General features: G+C 45.7%; 2 protein-coding genes across 2 annotated transcripts in view; one reads left to right on the plus strand and one right to left on the minus strand.

Moving 5' to 3' along the window:
• Positions 1-16,634, plus strand: part of LOC135397069 (uncharacterized) — a 123,339-nt gene that overhangs the window by 87,961 nt on the left and 18,744 nt on the right. The window lies entirely within an intron of this gene.
• LOC135397066 (uncharacterized) lies at positions 1,730-7,544 on the minus strand. Its single transcript, XM_064628398.1, has 4 exons — positions 7,451-7,544; positions 5,695-5,755; positions 3,097-3,510; positions 1,730-1,970 (listed from the first exon to the last, which is right to left on the minus strand). Exons 2-4 carry the CDS (start codon positions 5,735-5,737, stop codon positions 1,762-1,764), a joined length of 666 nt encoding a protein of 221 aa, XP_064484468.1. The 5' UTR covers positions 5,738-5,755; positions 7,451-7,544; the 3' UTR covers positions 1,730-1,761.

Consider the following 16,634-nt stretch of genomic DNA (forward strand, 5'->3'; position numbering starts at 1 on the left):
TAAAGGTTACTTGGTGACGTCATGAATGTTTCAGTGACATTAACTCGCTTTAGCAAAGCACAGTTAAGCGTTAAATTCAAGTTAAGGGACCGTTTATCTCGGTTCAAATGTTAACCTGCGTTGGTGAAATCGGGCCTCACAGTAGTTGGTTATACCGAACCGGTTGTTCGTCAAGCCTCCCCCAGGATGGCTAACCTTCCCCGCACCATAATCAAGAAAAAGAACAAGATGAAGTAATTGCACACAGACCGGGTCTGCACTTAGCGCGTTCTTGAGATGGAATGAAAACTATGGTCGTCGTTAGGAGCAACCAGACTTGTACGTATTTGGAGTATTGTATTTAAAATACTGTATTTTAAATACAATTTGCAGTATTTTGGTACTCTACTCAATACTTTCTGTTTTTTGTATTTGAAACTCTATTTAAAATACATTGCATGGTATTTTCTACTCAATACTCTAATTACATATTTTGGATCTCGTCTGTGTCTCGTCTTTCCATTATCTTGCTTGTTCAGTGGAACTTTTCCGTGCCCCTGACTTGACCTGGATAGTGACTCTAGACCCGGTCATTGGCACTGCTTGGAAGTCTCCATTTATAGATCTTGCCTCCTGTGTACTAATCCTTGGCCAGTGTCTATCTATTATGTGTGCCCTGACGCGGTGACGCCGAATTCTGACCTCGCCGAGCAGGGACCTGCTAGAAGTTTGCTTTGTTCTGGGTCACATATACTTAGTGGAGTTATATGGCATCTCTTTGCCATCTTTTACGGACTTATGTTTAGATGACTCCTATCACACAGTGGCGACTAGCGTAGTGCGCAGGGTTTAGGTGATTCATGTGACATAGCGGCGACTTGCCGCATTGACCAGTGACCGATGACTTTTTGCGTTGAAGGATAAATAGTATCTTAATTGTATTTCAAATACTTTTTGAAGTATTTTGTACTCTAACTTAATTACTTTAATTTTCATGTATTTATACTCTATCTTAATTACTTTAATTTTCATGTATTTATACTCTATCTTAATTACATTCTAACCTTAGTATTTATTATCTTATCTTAAATACGTTTTTGAGTATCTTGTACATGTCTGGGAGCAACTCAGTGCGTGTCTGTCACAGCTATTACATTGTAAAGATTGCAGCTACGTCTTACCGTGCCGTACCTCACCATCCCCCTTCGTGTACGGTGCAGCGTTGTAGACAGGGCCGGAAAGTGTAAGGTAACTTGGGCCACAGCTAGCTAGGCTAAAAGCAGTACCTGATGCAAGGACGTCTTCGCATTCATACCACGCATGATATTCATCGCACCACGTATTCATATACTATATTTCAACTATATTTCATACCATCTGCTCTAGCTGAAACTGTGATTTTACGGCACGGCATTCAGGAAACGTTGAAATCATGTCTTGCTTGTTTTCACACAAGCTTTAGCCATTACTTGGGACGACGTTGACAGCAACTAATACTATCGAATACCTTTGCATCGCTAGAGTAAGTGCTAACAATAAGTTCCTTGTTTCAACCAAGCAGCAGGTTGGAAAGCTTCTCGTCGTATTTCTATAACCGTCGTTGTTTATGCTCCATTCATCATCATCATCATCATCATCATCATCATCATCATCATCATCGCTGTAGTCCGTTTTCTCACTCATGATCAGGATAAGGAGTGAGCATGAGAGAGAATAAATGCAGAATGACAGAGCCGGAACGATAGTAAACTCAGTTTTTAATCTGCCTTTATTTGGGAAGCTTTAAACCGTCAGGGGGTTCACCCTAACAGAGTAGGCAAGAGCTTGCACGAGGGGTCCGTATAACCATGTGTTAAAGACTCGCTGAACGTGTGTTGAAATTCCGTTGTAGAATTCCTGAAAGCGTTGTGTGCTCAGATCGGGCCTTCTGGAGAAGGTCAGAACGACGTTCGTCGGCAAAACCTTCCACGTCTTCAGCGTTGGCATATTCCCTGGTGAAACAAAGATGTAATAAATGGTTAGTGCGTTCTCCGCATTGCATGATAAGGATACGTCCGGCACGTTGGCTGTATAACAATATATGTTTGCCTACAAGGAAACGCAAATTTGTCGTACGTAAAGTGCCAGTGCGGCGTCAACCGTTGTACTGTGATCATTTCATGTTATGAGGTATACGAAGCATTTATACGAATACTGTTTTTGCAGCGGAGCTATTACAAAACACCAAAGCACCCTTGATCCGAAACGTCAACAACCACAACAAATAAATCGTTGCTATGACATGGGGTGATTCGCCGGTGGGGAGCAGTACACTAAATATTTAGGGGGGTAGGATGTCGTGACCCCCCTCAATTTCAGTCGTTACGTATAGAGTTTCAGATGATGTACTAGCCTGCTGTCCAAGGCAGAAAAATCCTGGATCCGCCTCTGCACTAACCCATTACACGCGAAACATTGGATGTAAGATATGAGAATGAAGTTAAGCTTATGTATCTCCTCCACTGGCTGCGCTGCACTGCTCAAAATGAGGTTGAAGAAACACACAAAACTGCGCGCACACACACACAAAGCTGCGCGCGCGCGAAGGAAGCGCCAAGGGCCATTGGAATACGTGGCATGACACCACAGCGACTCGTACAAACCGCACGAGGAACTCCAAGGACATTAGAAGACATCGAGGGTGTTGCGCGCAGTTCTGCATAGGCCCATAATGGCAGCCTGGTTGAATGTCTGTTTCCTAGCAGTGCGCAACTGAGTACAGACAACCACGAAGTATCCAGAAATCTAAGGAAACTTGCTGGATATGACCACCCACCCCCCGGAATCGCGCACCTTCGAACATGGAGCAGTCCCGATGAACAATATAGTGCGCGTTGCGGTATACGACAGGTATACGCGCGCCTCTCCTGCTGTCTTCTCATTGGATGCAGCCAATCTTTGCCTCCTGGGGATCCCGCTCGTCGCCGCCAAAGACTGCTCTGTTTTCAATGCGTTTCTCTTCTAAATGGTAGCGCTAATTTTGCTTGCGTAAACACGGACTTTCATTTGAGAGTTTTTTTTTGTTTTTTTTTTGCGTTTTAGTGCCCCTGTCAAGCGCAAGATGAATTCCATACTGACCTGGCCGTGCCGTGACCTCCAGGTACGCCTTTGAGTTGCTGAGACTGCCGTCTACAATGAAACTCGCTACTGAGGCCAGGATGGTCCCGCTTGAGTAAGAACCCTCGAATCTCACTTTCAAGGCATCCAAGGTGACGTAGCAACCAATGGTAATGTTGCCATTTATGAGCGTTGGAGGGGAGCAGTCGCCCGTCCTCCGGAGGCCGTACGGTGGCTGAAGTCCTGTGACGACGCCCTTTTTGAGAGTCACAGCCAGAGGGTTGGTCAGCAGTCCAGTTATTAGGCCACCACTCCCAACTTGGAATCTGGTACCGGCGAGTTCACCCTGAACCGCGCCCGCGGTAGCTGGAAAGGTTTGGGCAAGCACGCGGTCCACGTATGCGTTCGAATGGGCGGGAGTGGAGGCTCGGGTACCTGCAACAGACGTATCACGGTTCGTAAAGGTACTGTAAAGCAGCAGGCAAGCTGTTAATATTGGCAGCGACATTTGAAAGCTTATTCCGAAAGAAATCCACACTGCAAATTTTATGTGCGACAGAGAACTCTAAATATTTTTTAATCACGACTGAAATTGCGGTGAAAAGACGAGGGGCGACGCCTGGTGGGAAACAATCGCTTATTCGTCGAGCAACAGTGTTACATGTCCCCAACCTTGTATCGGCTAAGTCATGGGCCGTGGGTGAACCGTTTCCATGAAAACGGGTCACTAAAACTAGCCAGTTTTAGTCAGAGTTCGAGGTAACTCGTTACGTAACTAAGTTCCTTTTTTTGGTAACTTGTAACTTAACTTGGTACTTTTGCGCCGTGGTAACTTTCAGAGGAACTCGTTCCTTTTTCAGGTAACTTTGCCAAACTAACTTAAGTTAAGTTCCAAGTTACTTTTAACTCGCTTTTCACTCACATCCACATATTTTCTTGCTTTCTCTCCGGTTCCTTCATGGCATTTTTTTACCATAAAACGTGATATTCAATCAATGACAGTATTTTATTCAGGAAGTAAGAACCGCTGCCATTGAAATGAAGCTGAATCATTGTGCGCCCAGAGGGAGTAAGATGCAAAGCGTTCGAATAGACCTCTACCAGAGAAACGTCATCATGACATTGGTAGACAGACTGAACCGAAACAGATCGGAAGGAGAGGGCTGGGTTCCACGAACAGGCACTTGTTCGCTGCTTCCCATTGAAAGAAAAGCAGGACCGAGGGTCGCGTCCCTTTAAGGGACCATATCGTAATGCCCTCAAGACCGTGGCTTTCGGGCGCGACCTTGTTCACCTCTAGCTTCGAGCGTAGTTCAATTCTACCAAATTTGTGGCGCTGTCGAACACTATGACGTCATTTGTTTACAAACAGGGAGAGGTCTATTGTTGGACATAAACGAAAACGATCTAAGCGTATTGCACTCCTCCGTAGGCAACTCAAGGTCTAACTCAACTGCTCACGCGAGCTGCACCTTCGTAATGCTATTTTGTGTCCCAACTCCCAAGTAACTTGGAAGTAACTCGTTCTTTTTTTTTGAAGTAACTCAGTAACTGCGAATTACATTTCAGGCTGAAGAACTTCGTTATTAACTTAGTTACATTTTTCACACGGTAACTTGTAACGAGTTCTTTTTGACGGGTAACTTCTCAAGCTATGGTTTTAGCTAATCGTTTTCACTCAACGGTTCGCGAACGGTTTTGCCGCGACCCAATCAGGTAAATACGTTCATAGTTCCTTCCTCTTCTCATTGGTCATCCACTAGACCGTACGCGAATTGTTTCAGGGAGAACGATTTACTAAAACTATTAGAGAGTTTTAGGAAAACGTAGAAGTTTCGCCATAACGTTTCCGAAAGCATAATAAGCCAATCGCATGATTGCTTTGTAGTGGATGACGTCACGTTGCTGATATCTGATCGACCGACAGCGATGCGGAGTCGGAATCGGTGGGTGCTTACGATTTCCTAAGGCTCCCGATTAGGAAGTTTTAGGAAACCGTGATCATCCTCCGATTCCCTTTCGGCAACGCTATCAGCCAATAAGCTGTCAGCGTAGCAATAGGTGATTGTCTGTTAGCGAAACGGAACAGGAACCGGAGCGTGCTCACCGTTTCCCAGAGACTCCCTACTAGGGAGTTTTAGTGTACCGTACGCTATCGCCCTTGCGTGCGCAAGGGATGGCGTTGGTGGTTCTGCGCATGCGCGAGCCATAAAAAGAGCTTTCGTTCAATGCGCGGAAGCATCACGCTATCCTTTACGTACGCTAAGGCGATAGCGTAACATCCACTGAATCTCTCTAGTATCTACCACGCGTTACCGTTTACACGTAAATTCTTTCTCTGTCTCTCTCTCCAAATTGTACTGCATAGGGGCCAACGATATACTGGTCAAAGTAGAAACAGGCTGCTGGAACAATGTCACTTGGCTAACGACTGGACCCATCTGCACCACGCTCCTAACTTTCATATCGGGGGTGGGAGGGGTGTGCATAGTTACTGGAAGAGAACAAGAAATGAAATAAAAGCGGAAAAGTAAGACACTTTCGTATCGGGCGTAGGGTTAGTTCGGTTCTTTGTAGTTTATTGCAAGATCGGTGAATGTAAATAAGAAGTTGACTTACCAACCACGAGACAGAGGGCCACGAGCAGTGGAGCAACGTACATCGTTGTAGTCGTTTATTCCTAGGAAAGTAGAACATCTCATGTTTTTTTTTTTGTTTTTTTTACAATATGCACCATATTAACATATGTTGTTCCATCAATATAATAACACTGCATATGGAACTCTAAACATTTCCAGGTGGAGGCCATTAAAATACCATATATTGTAGGCGATGGTGACAGCGTCAGAGATCGATATATTTGGACTTAGCGCGACACGTTGAATGATTGCTGGCTTTTAATGCCAAACAAAATTTACGATACCCGTGACTAACCGAACACTACTTGGAACATTCATTTAAAATAAGAAAGACTGCTTAGTCTCAGTGGGTAATAGGAAGAATCTTCGTCCTCCCTCAATGCATTTACCGGCAGCCGAAAAGTGTGAGGTCTTTTATTGCCGTCGGCACACTACTGTGTCTCACAGCGTGCAGATATTTGCCTTGCTTGTTGGTACCCGGACCCCTTCGTCAGAAAACGGTTCGTATTCATATTTCCAGGTAAATCCCGGGGGTTTATAGAGGTACAGGAAAATTTCGGCATTTATTTTTAGGTCAGAACATATCACCAAAATTTGCTTGGGTTCACCAAAGTTCGTCAAACATTACTAACACAAAGACCTTGCAAATAAAAAAATGTGCTTAAGTATGGCGGATGAACTTCATTCCTTATTCTTTGTACGGCCACGTTCAGAATACGCGTTTCACTTACTGCACATATCAAAGTATTTTAAAGAGTATATTAAATACTACTTAAAAATTTAGTACTCTACTCAAATTACTTTCAGTTTCGAGTATCTTGTACTCTATTTTAAATGTTACGTGGAGTATTTAGTATGTTATTTGAAATATTTTTGCGAAGTATTCTGTACATGTCTGGCTACGTGTTTACAGCTACCATGTTGGAATTTATCTCAAACAGAGAAGTGCCTCAGCACGCATGCGCGGAATGCGGTGATTGATTCCCCACATGCGGGCCGATGCGTGCGTCGGAAAAAGTTCGTCGGGACAGTTAGTCGAAACATCTCGCACGCGTCTGTTAATTGCCACGGTATAGCCAACGTTCGCCAGCGTCCGCACGCAATGAAACGCAGTAATGAGACGCAGAAAGACGTTGATGATTGATTTCAAATTTCAGTCCTTAATGCAATTTATAGGGAGTTTTCACCTACGTCACCTCGTGGCGTGGCAATGACGTGGCATGTTCGAAAGCTCCTCCCACTCAGGTCAGTTTTCGTGCTATAGCGGCATTGAAAAATGACAAACTGCGCTATTGTTCAATGCCACAACCATAGTTTTCATTTAAAAAAATTGTGAGAACGACAATGACGAAGTGTCTTCAGGATAAAAGAAGGGTACGGACGCGACCGGACTTCTACACCATTCAAGGCTTCGTTTTCGAGCAAATGCTAGATAATCTCGGCAGCTACGCCGAAAAAGTGACCATACCACCATGGCGGCCGAACGCGTTCGTTTGACGTCATGTGAAAGCCGCCTATAGATGAAGGGGCTTCAGTGCGTAAGTTTCTGGCGTTCTTGACTTTTAAAAGAAGAAAAGAGGCTATGTATTTTCAGCACTGCTTTTGTCGCTGCACCACTACAGCTATTGCTAGGTCCTTGATTGAAGTAGGGAACAACACGGGTACATAACACTTGTAGTCAGAATAAAAGTTCGTAAATGCTCAAGAAAAGCGGTAGAGGATAGCGTTTTACTCACCGGTCTCTCAGTCAAGGAATGGAATTTTCGTTCGGTTGGGCGGCCTTTTTGTGGCTGACGGGCTCCTAGTGGCATCCGTAGTTCTAGATAACACTGCTTCCTCTACTGACCATTAATTGCAGGAAATCGGCGTCCCAGCGCTTCCGTTCTTAAGCTCGCCAAGTGGTTCGAGCCACTGCAGCTTCATCCGGGACATGTACGACACGTGGAACTTGTCAAGAATAGGGCAAGGCCTATACTGTATCCATGCAGGAAATGCCGTATCCGAGCGCTATGGCTGCGAGAGCTGCCACGATATGCCATGGGACGTAATAACAGCGGTTCGCGAACTCTCGTAATGGGTATCCGGTGTTACTTTGCCACTGTCAAGCCTGATTCCCGAAGTGAAAAATATTCGTGGTTAGTTATGTTTCGTTGTAAGCAATGCGTTTTTCTTCGTCATGCCTTCATACCGACGAGTCAAAACTAAGATGTAAATCCTGCAAAGCACTGCAATTTTCTACAACTTACGAGTCTTCATCACATATTTTTCTTCTCTAATTCTAATCTAATACCCCTGTCATACGGGCATTTTCGATCCTGCTCGACCGAACCTGCTTGAACCCAATGCAGATCGGATGGTGCTGCACGGCCGCTTCCAAGCAGGATCGAACTTTGATCCTGCTTCACTCATGACAGTTCCCATAACAGGATTGAGAATTTCAAGACGGCTCGACGGCCGCCATTTGCATCCGCGACCCCGGTGAACTGTCATAACTTAAAACGGACATGCGCGCGAAGCTACAAATGATGCTTACATCGGTATACGATAAAACCACTAATATCGCTGTTATATAGGAAGCGCGAAATTAATGAGTTCCGTTTATTCATTTGCCTATATTCTCGACACCGTCAACCATTCAATGCGCATTGAAAGTGGCCGTGTAGCAGCGTCAAAACTCGAGCGTGCTCGGGAAGTTCGATGCAGATATGCTTCGAGAAGGATCGATAATGCCCGTGCGACAGGGGTATAATCTAACCTACGAGTCTTGAAGATGTACTGCTGTCAGTTTTGCCCAGACCATCACATTAAAAAGAAGGCTTCATGGGTGGCAACGTAGTTCCAGTTTAGTCACCCGTATATTAAAAAAACAAAACAAAAGCAAATTACAAACATGTAGGGGTTGATAGATATATCGGTAACAGGTTGAGCACGTGCCGTTACGGTCGGCTGGAAGAGCCACCCATGCTCTTCACCTGTCTGGTCAAACTCTCTGTGCGGGGATCCCACTGTGGTGTGACCAGGGATATTCGTAGGATTTTTCTCGTGGGGAGAGGTGGGAGGGTGGGACGCTTACATCTGCAGCTTTTGGGACGTTTCTGGCCTTTCTGGCCGGTGTTTTCGGGAGTGCTGCAAGATTTTGTAGGGCACGGGGGAGGTGCTGGGAAAATTCGTGGGCGTCATCACAATGTTTTGTTTGGAATAGCATTGAAAATGGAAGCAGCGCTCGTTTCCTGTATTGTCTATACGACGAGTTTCTAACAGGGGGCCTGAATGGCGATGCATACCAAAAATATTAATACTCCGCTATGTTTACGAGGAACGGAAGTTCGTGCGAACCCATTGCGTTACACGGCGGTACAATTAGACTACTGGGGAACACATGAAATCCCGCTCGCGTCGCCCATGCTCCTGCTTCGTTCGCGAAACTCTGGACGAAAACAATCGTAAGAGAACAAATCGCCGGAGCTTCTAAGACTTAATTTGCAGTCCCGACATTCGTGGCTTCGATGCGCCTCCAAGAAAAACGGAACGGAAACGTCACACTACGTTTTTTTTTTTTTGTGTGTGTGTGTGTGTGTGTACTGTTATAAATAATACAAATTGTTATGAAACATGAAACGCGTTGACCTTAGCCATCATACGTCCCCACGTGACGTTTTCTTTACGTACGCTTCGTACAATGTGTACCAGTGTATGATTCAGAAACAACAACAACAACAACGACAGGTAAATTAGTGATGATGAATGGGGAAATTCGCCACATGAGGTGCGGCCCACTACCCCAGGGTACAATGGAGGGAACGGGGTGCGATCTGATGATGAGACGATGAACGACGCTAAAGTGTGTGGTGGACAGCAAGCGGAGTCGGTGAGCCAACATTCAGGGGCGGCGAGAACATCAACGAAACGCTAGGCGAAAACACAACACACGAAAACACACAGCACACTGGTACGCAGGCACATCGTAGGGTATAGAAAGGGGACCGGTGTTACGGAGAAAAATCAGGAATTACTCCAGAGCACGACGATGTTCGATCATGTTAGACCAAGGGCCGAGGATGGTTGCCAATGTGAATGGTGCGTCAGCGATCGATTGCAGACGACACTCAAGTGCTGCTCCTTAGGAGTTATATAAGTATATGGCAGTCGAATAGCACGTGCTTGGTAACAAACACCAAGGAACACGGACGGGCAGATAACGCACAACAGTTGGTGCCATGGTACCCAGCAAACACGCTCAACATATTCTCGCATTTATGCTTCTGCCAAAACAGCACAGTGCGAGCAGAGCATGGAGCCGGAGCGGCCGATCAGATGCTTGAAATGGGGGGTGAAGGCAACCCCGAGACGGAGCGTTTGCATCGGCGATGCAAAATGGCGAGGCCCACGGGAGGGCATGGTGAAGCAGATGTCAGATTCACTTCTCGATCCAGTGAAGAGAAAAGGGCAGTGCGTGTCCTCCACCAGCGGTCAAGCAGCTCGCTGGGTACAGTCAACACTATCTCGGAAATACCGACTACGAGTACTAGATCTCAAACGCAGTCTCACGATACTGCAGAAAGCAAGCCCCTCGTGTTCTTTTTACAGTAATAGCAGAGCAACTTCTTTGGAAGGCTCGACGCAGAGACACTATGCTGTTTGAACAGTGTTACTCTGTGCTGGATTTGGTTGACCGTTTGGGGTGAGGTGAAGCAGGTGAGGCTCGGAAAACCATTGCTCATGACACGCGGAACACTGTTATTCGTTTCTGCATGAACCAGCGCTAGGATTGCCGAAGTTGATTACCATCGATATGACGCTCCTAGTTAGTTTCTAACTAAAGATCCGTGTAGCTTCAGTGCTTGCATGGAAAAGCACACGGTGAAAAGATGTTTTCGCAGCAAAACAATGTCAACCTCTTTTTTTTTTTTGTCGTGTTAGCGTTGCGAAGTAACTGTGGCTATGAGCGCCGTACAGACGTGGACAGATTGAGAGAGGACAGCAGGAAGAAGTGGGGAACTGAGGGCTCACTGCGCGTCCTGGAACGACTTCAGAGGGAACTGTTTCGGCATCTGTCTGGAAAGGCTGCCAGGGAAAACCTCAGACCCAAACCCGGGGAAAATCTCAGACAGCATAGCCAGTGGTAGGATTCGAACCCAGCTCCTCCAAGTCTCCAGCTTAACCTTGGTTACCACCAACGATAGCACGCTTTTACCAACTCGGCCATGTCGCATAGTCAGCCTCATGTAAATTCGTGATCGATGTGCATATTTGTAGGTGTTGTCAAAGAAACTTTTTCCGAACACGTCACCTTGATTAGTTTTGTGATTCCGGGCATAGACGCTTGCTTTACGAGCACAACTTCCTCATGGCACTGTGATATAATATTGGCGAAGATCTCGCCAGGCCTCTATGAGTAGTGCGCTCCCACTCGATATTCTCTATTGCCCACAACGCGGTTTCCTCCACAGTTACCGTGATATCGCTAACGGAACTTTCACTTGCAGTGCTTCCTGTTACAAGGACTGCTTGATCTAAGTTATATCGTGTTCCACGGCTGCTTGTGCTTGTGCTTGCGTGAAGCGTGTGCGCTCAAGGTTACAAAGATATAGGAACAGGCATGCTTTCAATATAGCTACCAGTAACATCATTGTCGTGATGTAAGCAGGGCGAGGCGAAAGAGGGAGATCTATAGAGACGAGACGAGGGACAACCACCACTTTGAACAAAACGAACATGAAGTGTTTATTCAAATCACATAACCCAACGCGCTCATGTTTCGTGTGCGAATGACCACGTCTGCTCAGCCCTTACTACTCTCCTTTGGAGGGGAACATGAAATCTATTTACACATTTGCAGTATACATCATCCTGCAGTCCAGATCAGTTCTTACTGTAGGCGATCGTGTTACGCATTTCGCTGATGAAGCAGTGTCCACTTGTTGTGGTACTGGCAGCTTCTTGATCGCCGCTCTGCTTTCCGGGTCTACCGATATCCAACTGCGCGTACGAGAATGTAGCCTAACAAAAGGATCCTTCCCCGTCCTTAAACGCAAATTCCCTTATCTAATGTGGCTTCACCGGCGCTCAGGCTCTGTCGCACTGCGTGAAGGCGTCTGTCGCGTTTCCCAAATTTCCTCCTTGCCATAGATCAGGGGGGGGGGGGGGGGGCAGTAAGAGTAATACTTTGTATAATAATATTACTGTAATACTTTTGAGTGTTATGTATTGTAATACTCATTATCCGAAAGTATTTGTATCTGTAATATAATACACAAAATTGAAGTATTACATGTATTATACTGCTCTAGAAAGTGTAATACATTTTGAGAGGTGGTAATGCCGACCTACAGGGTGTCACCGGAGCACTTTATTCAGTAATTTTCCTTTGTCCGACATTATTGTGGATACAAACACGGCCCCCTGTTCCCACACCCCAATTCCAAATGAAAGTGACCTAAGAACGAGAAGTTACTGAACGTTCTCCTGCGTTCCTTCTAGTTCATCGTCCCTAAGGTTGAGTAATCACATATACAAGCCTTTGACGTCTGAAACAGAGCGTCCAGTAAAGTCACTCTTGTAGACAGTTTCACCACGGATGTCACACAATTTTGAACGGCACATTTTTATTGTCCAGGCTGCATTGGATCGAGACTGACACAGTGAGGGAAGAGAGTCAACTGTGCTCTAAATTCGTCAGCACTCTCATCAGATCGGAGGGGCTACCTTCATTTGCCTGCCTTCTTCTATAAGACCGAGTAAACATGCACCACAAGACTGTCCCTGTGAGAACACGTTCAAATGTAACCGCCTCAAATAACACGCGATTGGAGAATTGGGAATTATGTGTACTCAATGTTTATTTTTTTTTCATTTTTGAGAGCCCCCGAGTTATATTTCAATGTATTACCAGTATTACTCGTAATAATACACATAAGTATTAGTATTACGTATTCTAATGCCTCAAAATCAGTGTATTATGTATTTGTAGTATAATACAAAGTATGAGTATTACGGTCCCCTCCCGAGATCCGGGCGACGTGCACGTGGCAGGTCGTGACATGCAAACCTTCGAGGATCCGCATCTTTTTTCGTTCAAGGAACTCCGCAGCAGCTGCAATGTCGAAGTGCAGATGAAAAAAAACAGCACAGTCACAGTGGGGCTATGAAAATTCTCGTCCGGAGCGCTCTGGTTAGAGTGCGACTTGGGCATCTTGAGCATCTTGGGCACTTGAGCATCGAGCAGGGGGAACACCGTCCCCTTGTACCATCGCCACCGTCGCATCTTGGCGAGATTGTTCTTTGACTGGGGGCTCCCAGACTTACCGTGGAATCTGCAGCGGTAAATTTTCTCGCAATATAAGTTGGCTGCAATAATCGCCACACCAAGCTTCTCAAAAGCAAATGTCACATCAGGTTACAATGAACCGTATCATATATATTGCGTGTCCGCCGGCAGTAGAAAGAAGTGCGAAGGAAGTCGTCTCATGAGCTCTCTCGCTGGCAAAATACTCACAAGTTTTAACTCCGCGAGAAGTCGTCGTTTCTAACGGCGCATTACAACTTTACGGTTTGCATTCGACAATAAGTTAACGTTGGAAACTGCTTGGTTTCATCGAGGACGAAATAAGGTATCACTACACTGACATATTTGTGTCCCGCGTTATTCCAGTTTGTGTTTCTTTTGCTTTTTGTTCCGCATTAAAGCAATGGGTTCATATATTTACTGTTCCATGGATTCGGGCTACTTTAAGCACCAGTGCTAAATGGGTCGCAAATTAGTAAATGTCAACTGCCGGTATTCAGCACAGTACTGAGTGTGCAGCGGAGATATATCCATAAAATCTCGGGTCAATGATGATCTTTTTTTTCTTTTCCCTTTTTATTCCGTGTTACCGCCGCGAAGCAACTGTGGCTATGAGTGGCGTACAGATGTGGACAGATGAAGAGAGGACAGCAGGAAGGAGTGGGAGACAGGGGGTTAGTATGCGTCCTGGGCCGACTTCAGGAGGAAGTGTGCCGACAACAATGATGATGAGAGCCGTAGCGATAATGGGTGGGTGGGTGGGTGGGTGGGTGGGGGGTGCCTTCACGTTTACCCTGTCCCGGGCGCAAACTCGCCTCGCGACGGCTCTGATAACGATGATAAAAGAAACAAAATGCGGAGGCTCCATTAAGCGTGGCTGCTTCAGAGCGATTATGAAAAACACATGGCCACTCAGATGTTAAAACGACCTTCCCCTTTCTTAAGCATTAAGGATAGAAACTATTGTACATTGTGCGTTCTGTCGATGGAAAGCAGGCGAGATTCTCAGTACTTTCATGGCGCAATAAAGGCGAGGTGTGGATTCTGAGAATCCACGTTGAATATGGTAGAGGCATTAGTTGGAACATGTACTTTCGCTATCACTTTTAATGAAACAGCAAGTTTCCCTGAGCAGTGAAGTCAAAATGTCAGCAAGACAAGAAAACCACAGAAATCTAACAATGCACAAACTGCGCTCGTCGTGAAGCTTCGTGCTGACGCCAAACGCCATGAAGTAGTGAAGGAGTCTAGTATACTTCCCGACGCAAGCCGGCAGCTGAAAAGGAAAGAAATCTTATGAAGGATTTGTCAGTGCAAGCGGTGTGTGTTCCTACGACGAAGCGGTGATTACAGGAGAATGAGGTGGAATGCAAAATATGTGTCACCTCATGTTTATCCGCCTATCACAGTGATAGTGCAATATCCGCCGTCACATTTACCCAGACCTTTCCTAGGGCGTTGTCCTTTTCCCTGACGCGGGAATACTTTCTGGAACATATATCACGATAAACCCCTTTGTAAATCTTAAAAAGAATTGTAGACACCAGTGACAATATAAGATCACCGAGCATATGAACTTGCGCTCACGGCACACCGCATTGAAGGTTGCGAGTTGCTACCCTACAATGCTGCGTTCACACCGTCAACCTTCATATCAGTAGTTCGTGTCGGTAGGTATGTAGGGTTTCTATTAGCTTCTAGAAGGGTTCCCAGTGGGACCGGTGGGACCATAATGACCGAAAAGAAGTAGCGCGAGTCATTTGTACACCCAGGAGACAGAAAGTCCCGGTTTGACTTGAACACCCCTCGTATAAAGGCTTTTGTTCCTCCGGCGTTTGAAATCTTACACATTGTACTCAATTCGTGAAGTAGAATTTGCGCTCCATCGTGACTTCACAGAATTATACATCAAAATATATCCGCTTTAGGTAACTTTCCACTGCAGATTCACAATTAGGGAGACCATTTTTGGAACGTAAAGTGAATGTCTTGGTTTTGTAGCGAGTCGAGGGCATCAAAGTGCGACTAAAATGTGAGACATCACACTTAAAGAGGGCTTAGCCTTTCGACACTTCCGCATGTAGGAAAGCCGACTGTACATTTGAGCACGTGTAAATGGGAGGAGGAATGAAACACGAAAGGGAGGGGAATTATGAGAGTTCAGCGCGCATTCTCCTCTGATAACCAGCACCGCAAGACGGGTTTGATAAAAACATCCACAAAATAAAGGTGTGCTTTCAAGGCCAAAGAGGCTGAAGAACATTTCTGGTGCTTATTTAACAACAGAAAAGACAAGGCTGCAGATACTGCGTTCCCCTGAGGTTCGCGTTTTGGGAAATCGAATGCTCTCTTCGTCTTAGTATCAGTTTCAACCCTTTCTGACATTGTAGTTATGGCGTTAAAAAGATGTACGAAAATTCTTATGGCTGTAGTGTAGCGTTATTGCATCGTGATCTGCCCGCCGATGATTTCCTTGTCATCTTTACCTTATCGGTGACCGTCATGTTTTTTGTATCTATACAATGTATGCTTACTTTTATGTTTCACACTCTTTCTTAATTTTTCCTCGTAGCACCACGGGGAAGCTTGGTAGCCACCAGTATGAAATGTGATGGGTACCTTAATGGCTGTAAACTGGCTGTAAATTTTGCTAGGCTGTAAATTTTGTTTAACGACTTTGTATACCTCTATTTAGGAGTAGCGAAGGCAATGCAATTTTTTCTTTTTCTTTTCTTCATGCATACACTTGTCTGGGCGACAGCATGCTTAAACTGTGCATGGCCGAGCCGTTGCGCCTGAGCTGTCCGGGAGCGTCGTTCACAAACAAAATGTGTACGTCATCTAAGTAAGGCATATGCTCCTATATGTTCAACTCACTCAAATGCGTCGAATACAACTGGGACCTAGCGCATATAATCGTGTAGTGTCAATGTTCTCTCGACTTTAAGCCGATCATGGCGGCGTACCTGTGCAGAAACTTAACACATTGCCAGAAGTGCGCTTTTTGATCCTCCCTCATCCATCCATCATCCATCATCCATTCATCTATGTTGTTGTTGTTGTTAGGCAAATGCTCGCAGACATGCATAATTCACCGGCCTCGGTGGCTCAGTCGGTAGCGTGTTCGCCTTCTGATCCCGAGATCGCGGGTTCGAACCCGGCCGAGGACGCCAGCAACTTGGTGGCAGGGTACGAGTTGCTTAGACACGCCGTCTTCCGCGAGGGACGTTAAATACGGGGTGCCGTGTGATGAGCTTTCATCGCACGTTAAAGAACCCTCAGGTGGGCAAAAGCAATCCACAGACCGACCGCTGTGGCGTCGCTCATGATCTCAGTTGTCTCGCGACGTAAACACCCAATTATAATTATAATTACATGCATAATTCTGTGAAGTTGCCTGCTTATTTTAGCGGCATGTTTTGCGCGTGAAATAGTGCACCCTGGGTGATTTTTGCGAACACTCAGGGTGACGTTGTACTTCGCCTTCGACAAAGTACTGTCAATAGCCTAAGATAACGTTTCCCAATATTCCCATCACCATCGCGATATCCGATCACTTCTTTTTCTTTTTTTTTTACGTGTACACCAGGGGTGCCGAACTCATTCGTGTATGCGGGCCGCATTGAACCTTGGAG

This window comes from Ornithodoros turicata, chromosome 6 (assembly GCF_037126465.1).
Source record: "Ornithodoros turicata isolate Travis chromosome 6, ASM3712646v1, whole genome shotgun sequence".
NCBI lineage: Eukaryota > Metazoa > Arthropoda > Arachnida > Ixodida > Argasidae > Ornithodoros > Ornithodoros turicata.

Coding starts and splice junctions, on each gene's coding strand:
- LOC135397066 (XM_064628398.1), bottom strand. CDS start 5,737: ATGTACGTTGCTCCACTGCTCGTGGCCCTCTGTCTCGTGGTTG. Junction 3,511..5,694: donor GGCCCTCTGTCTCGTGGTTG/GTAAGTCAACTT, acceptor CGTCTGTTGCAG/GTACCCGAGCCTCCACTCCC. Junction 1,971..3,096: donor GGAGGTCACGGCACGGCCAG/GTCAGTATGGAA, acceptor TTGTTTCACCAG/GGAATATGCCAACGCTGAAG.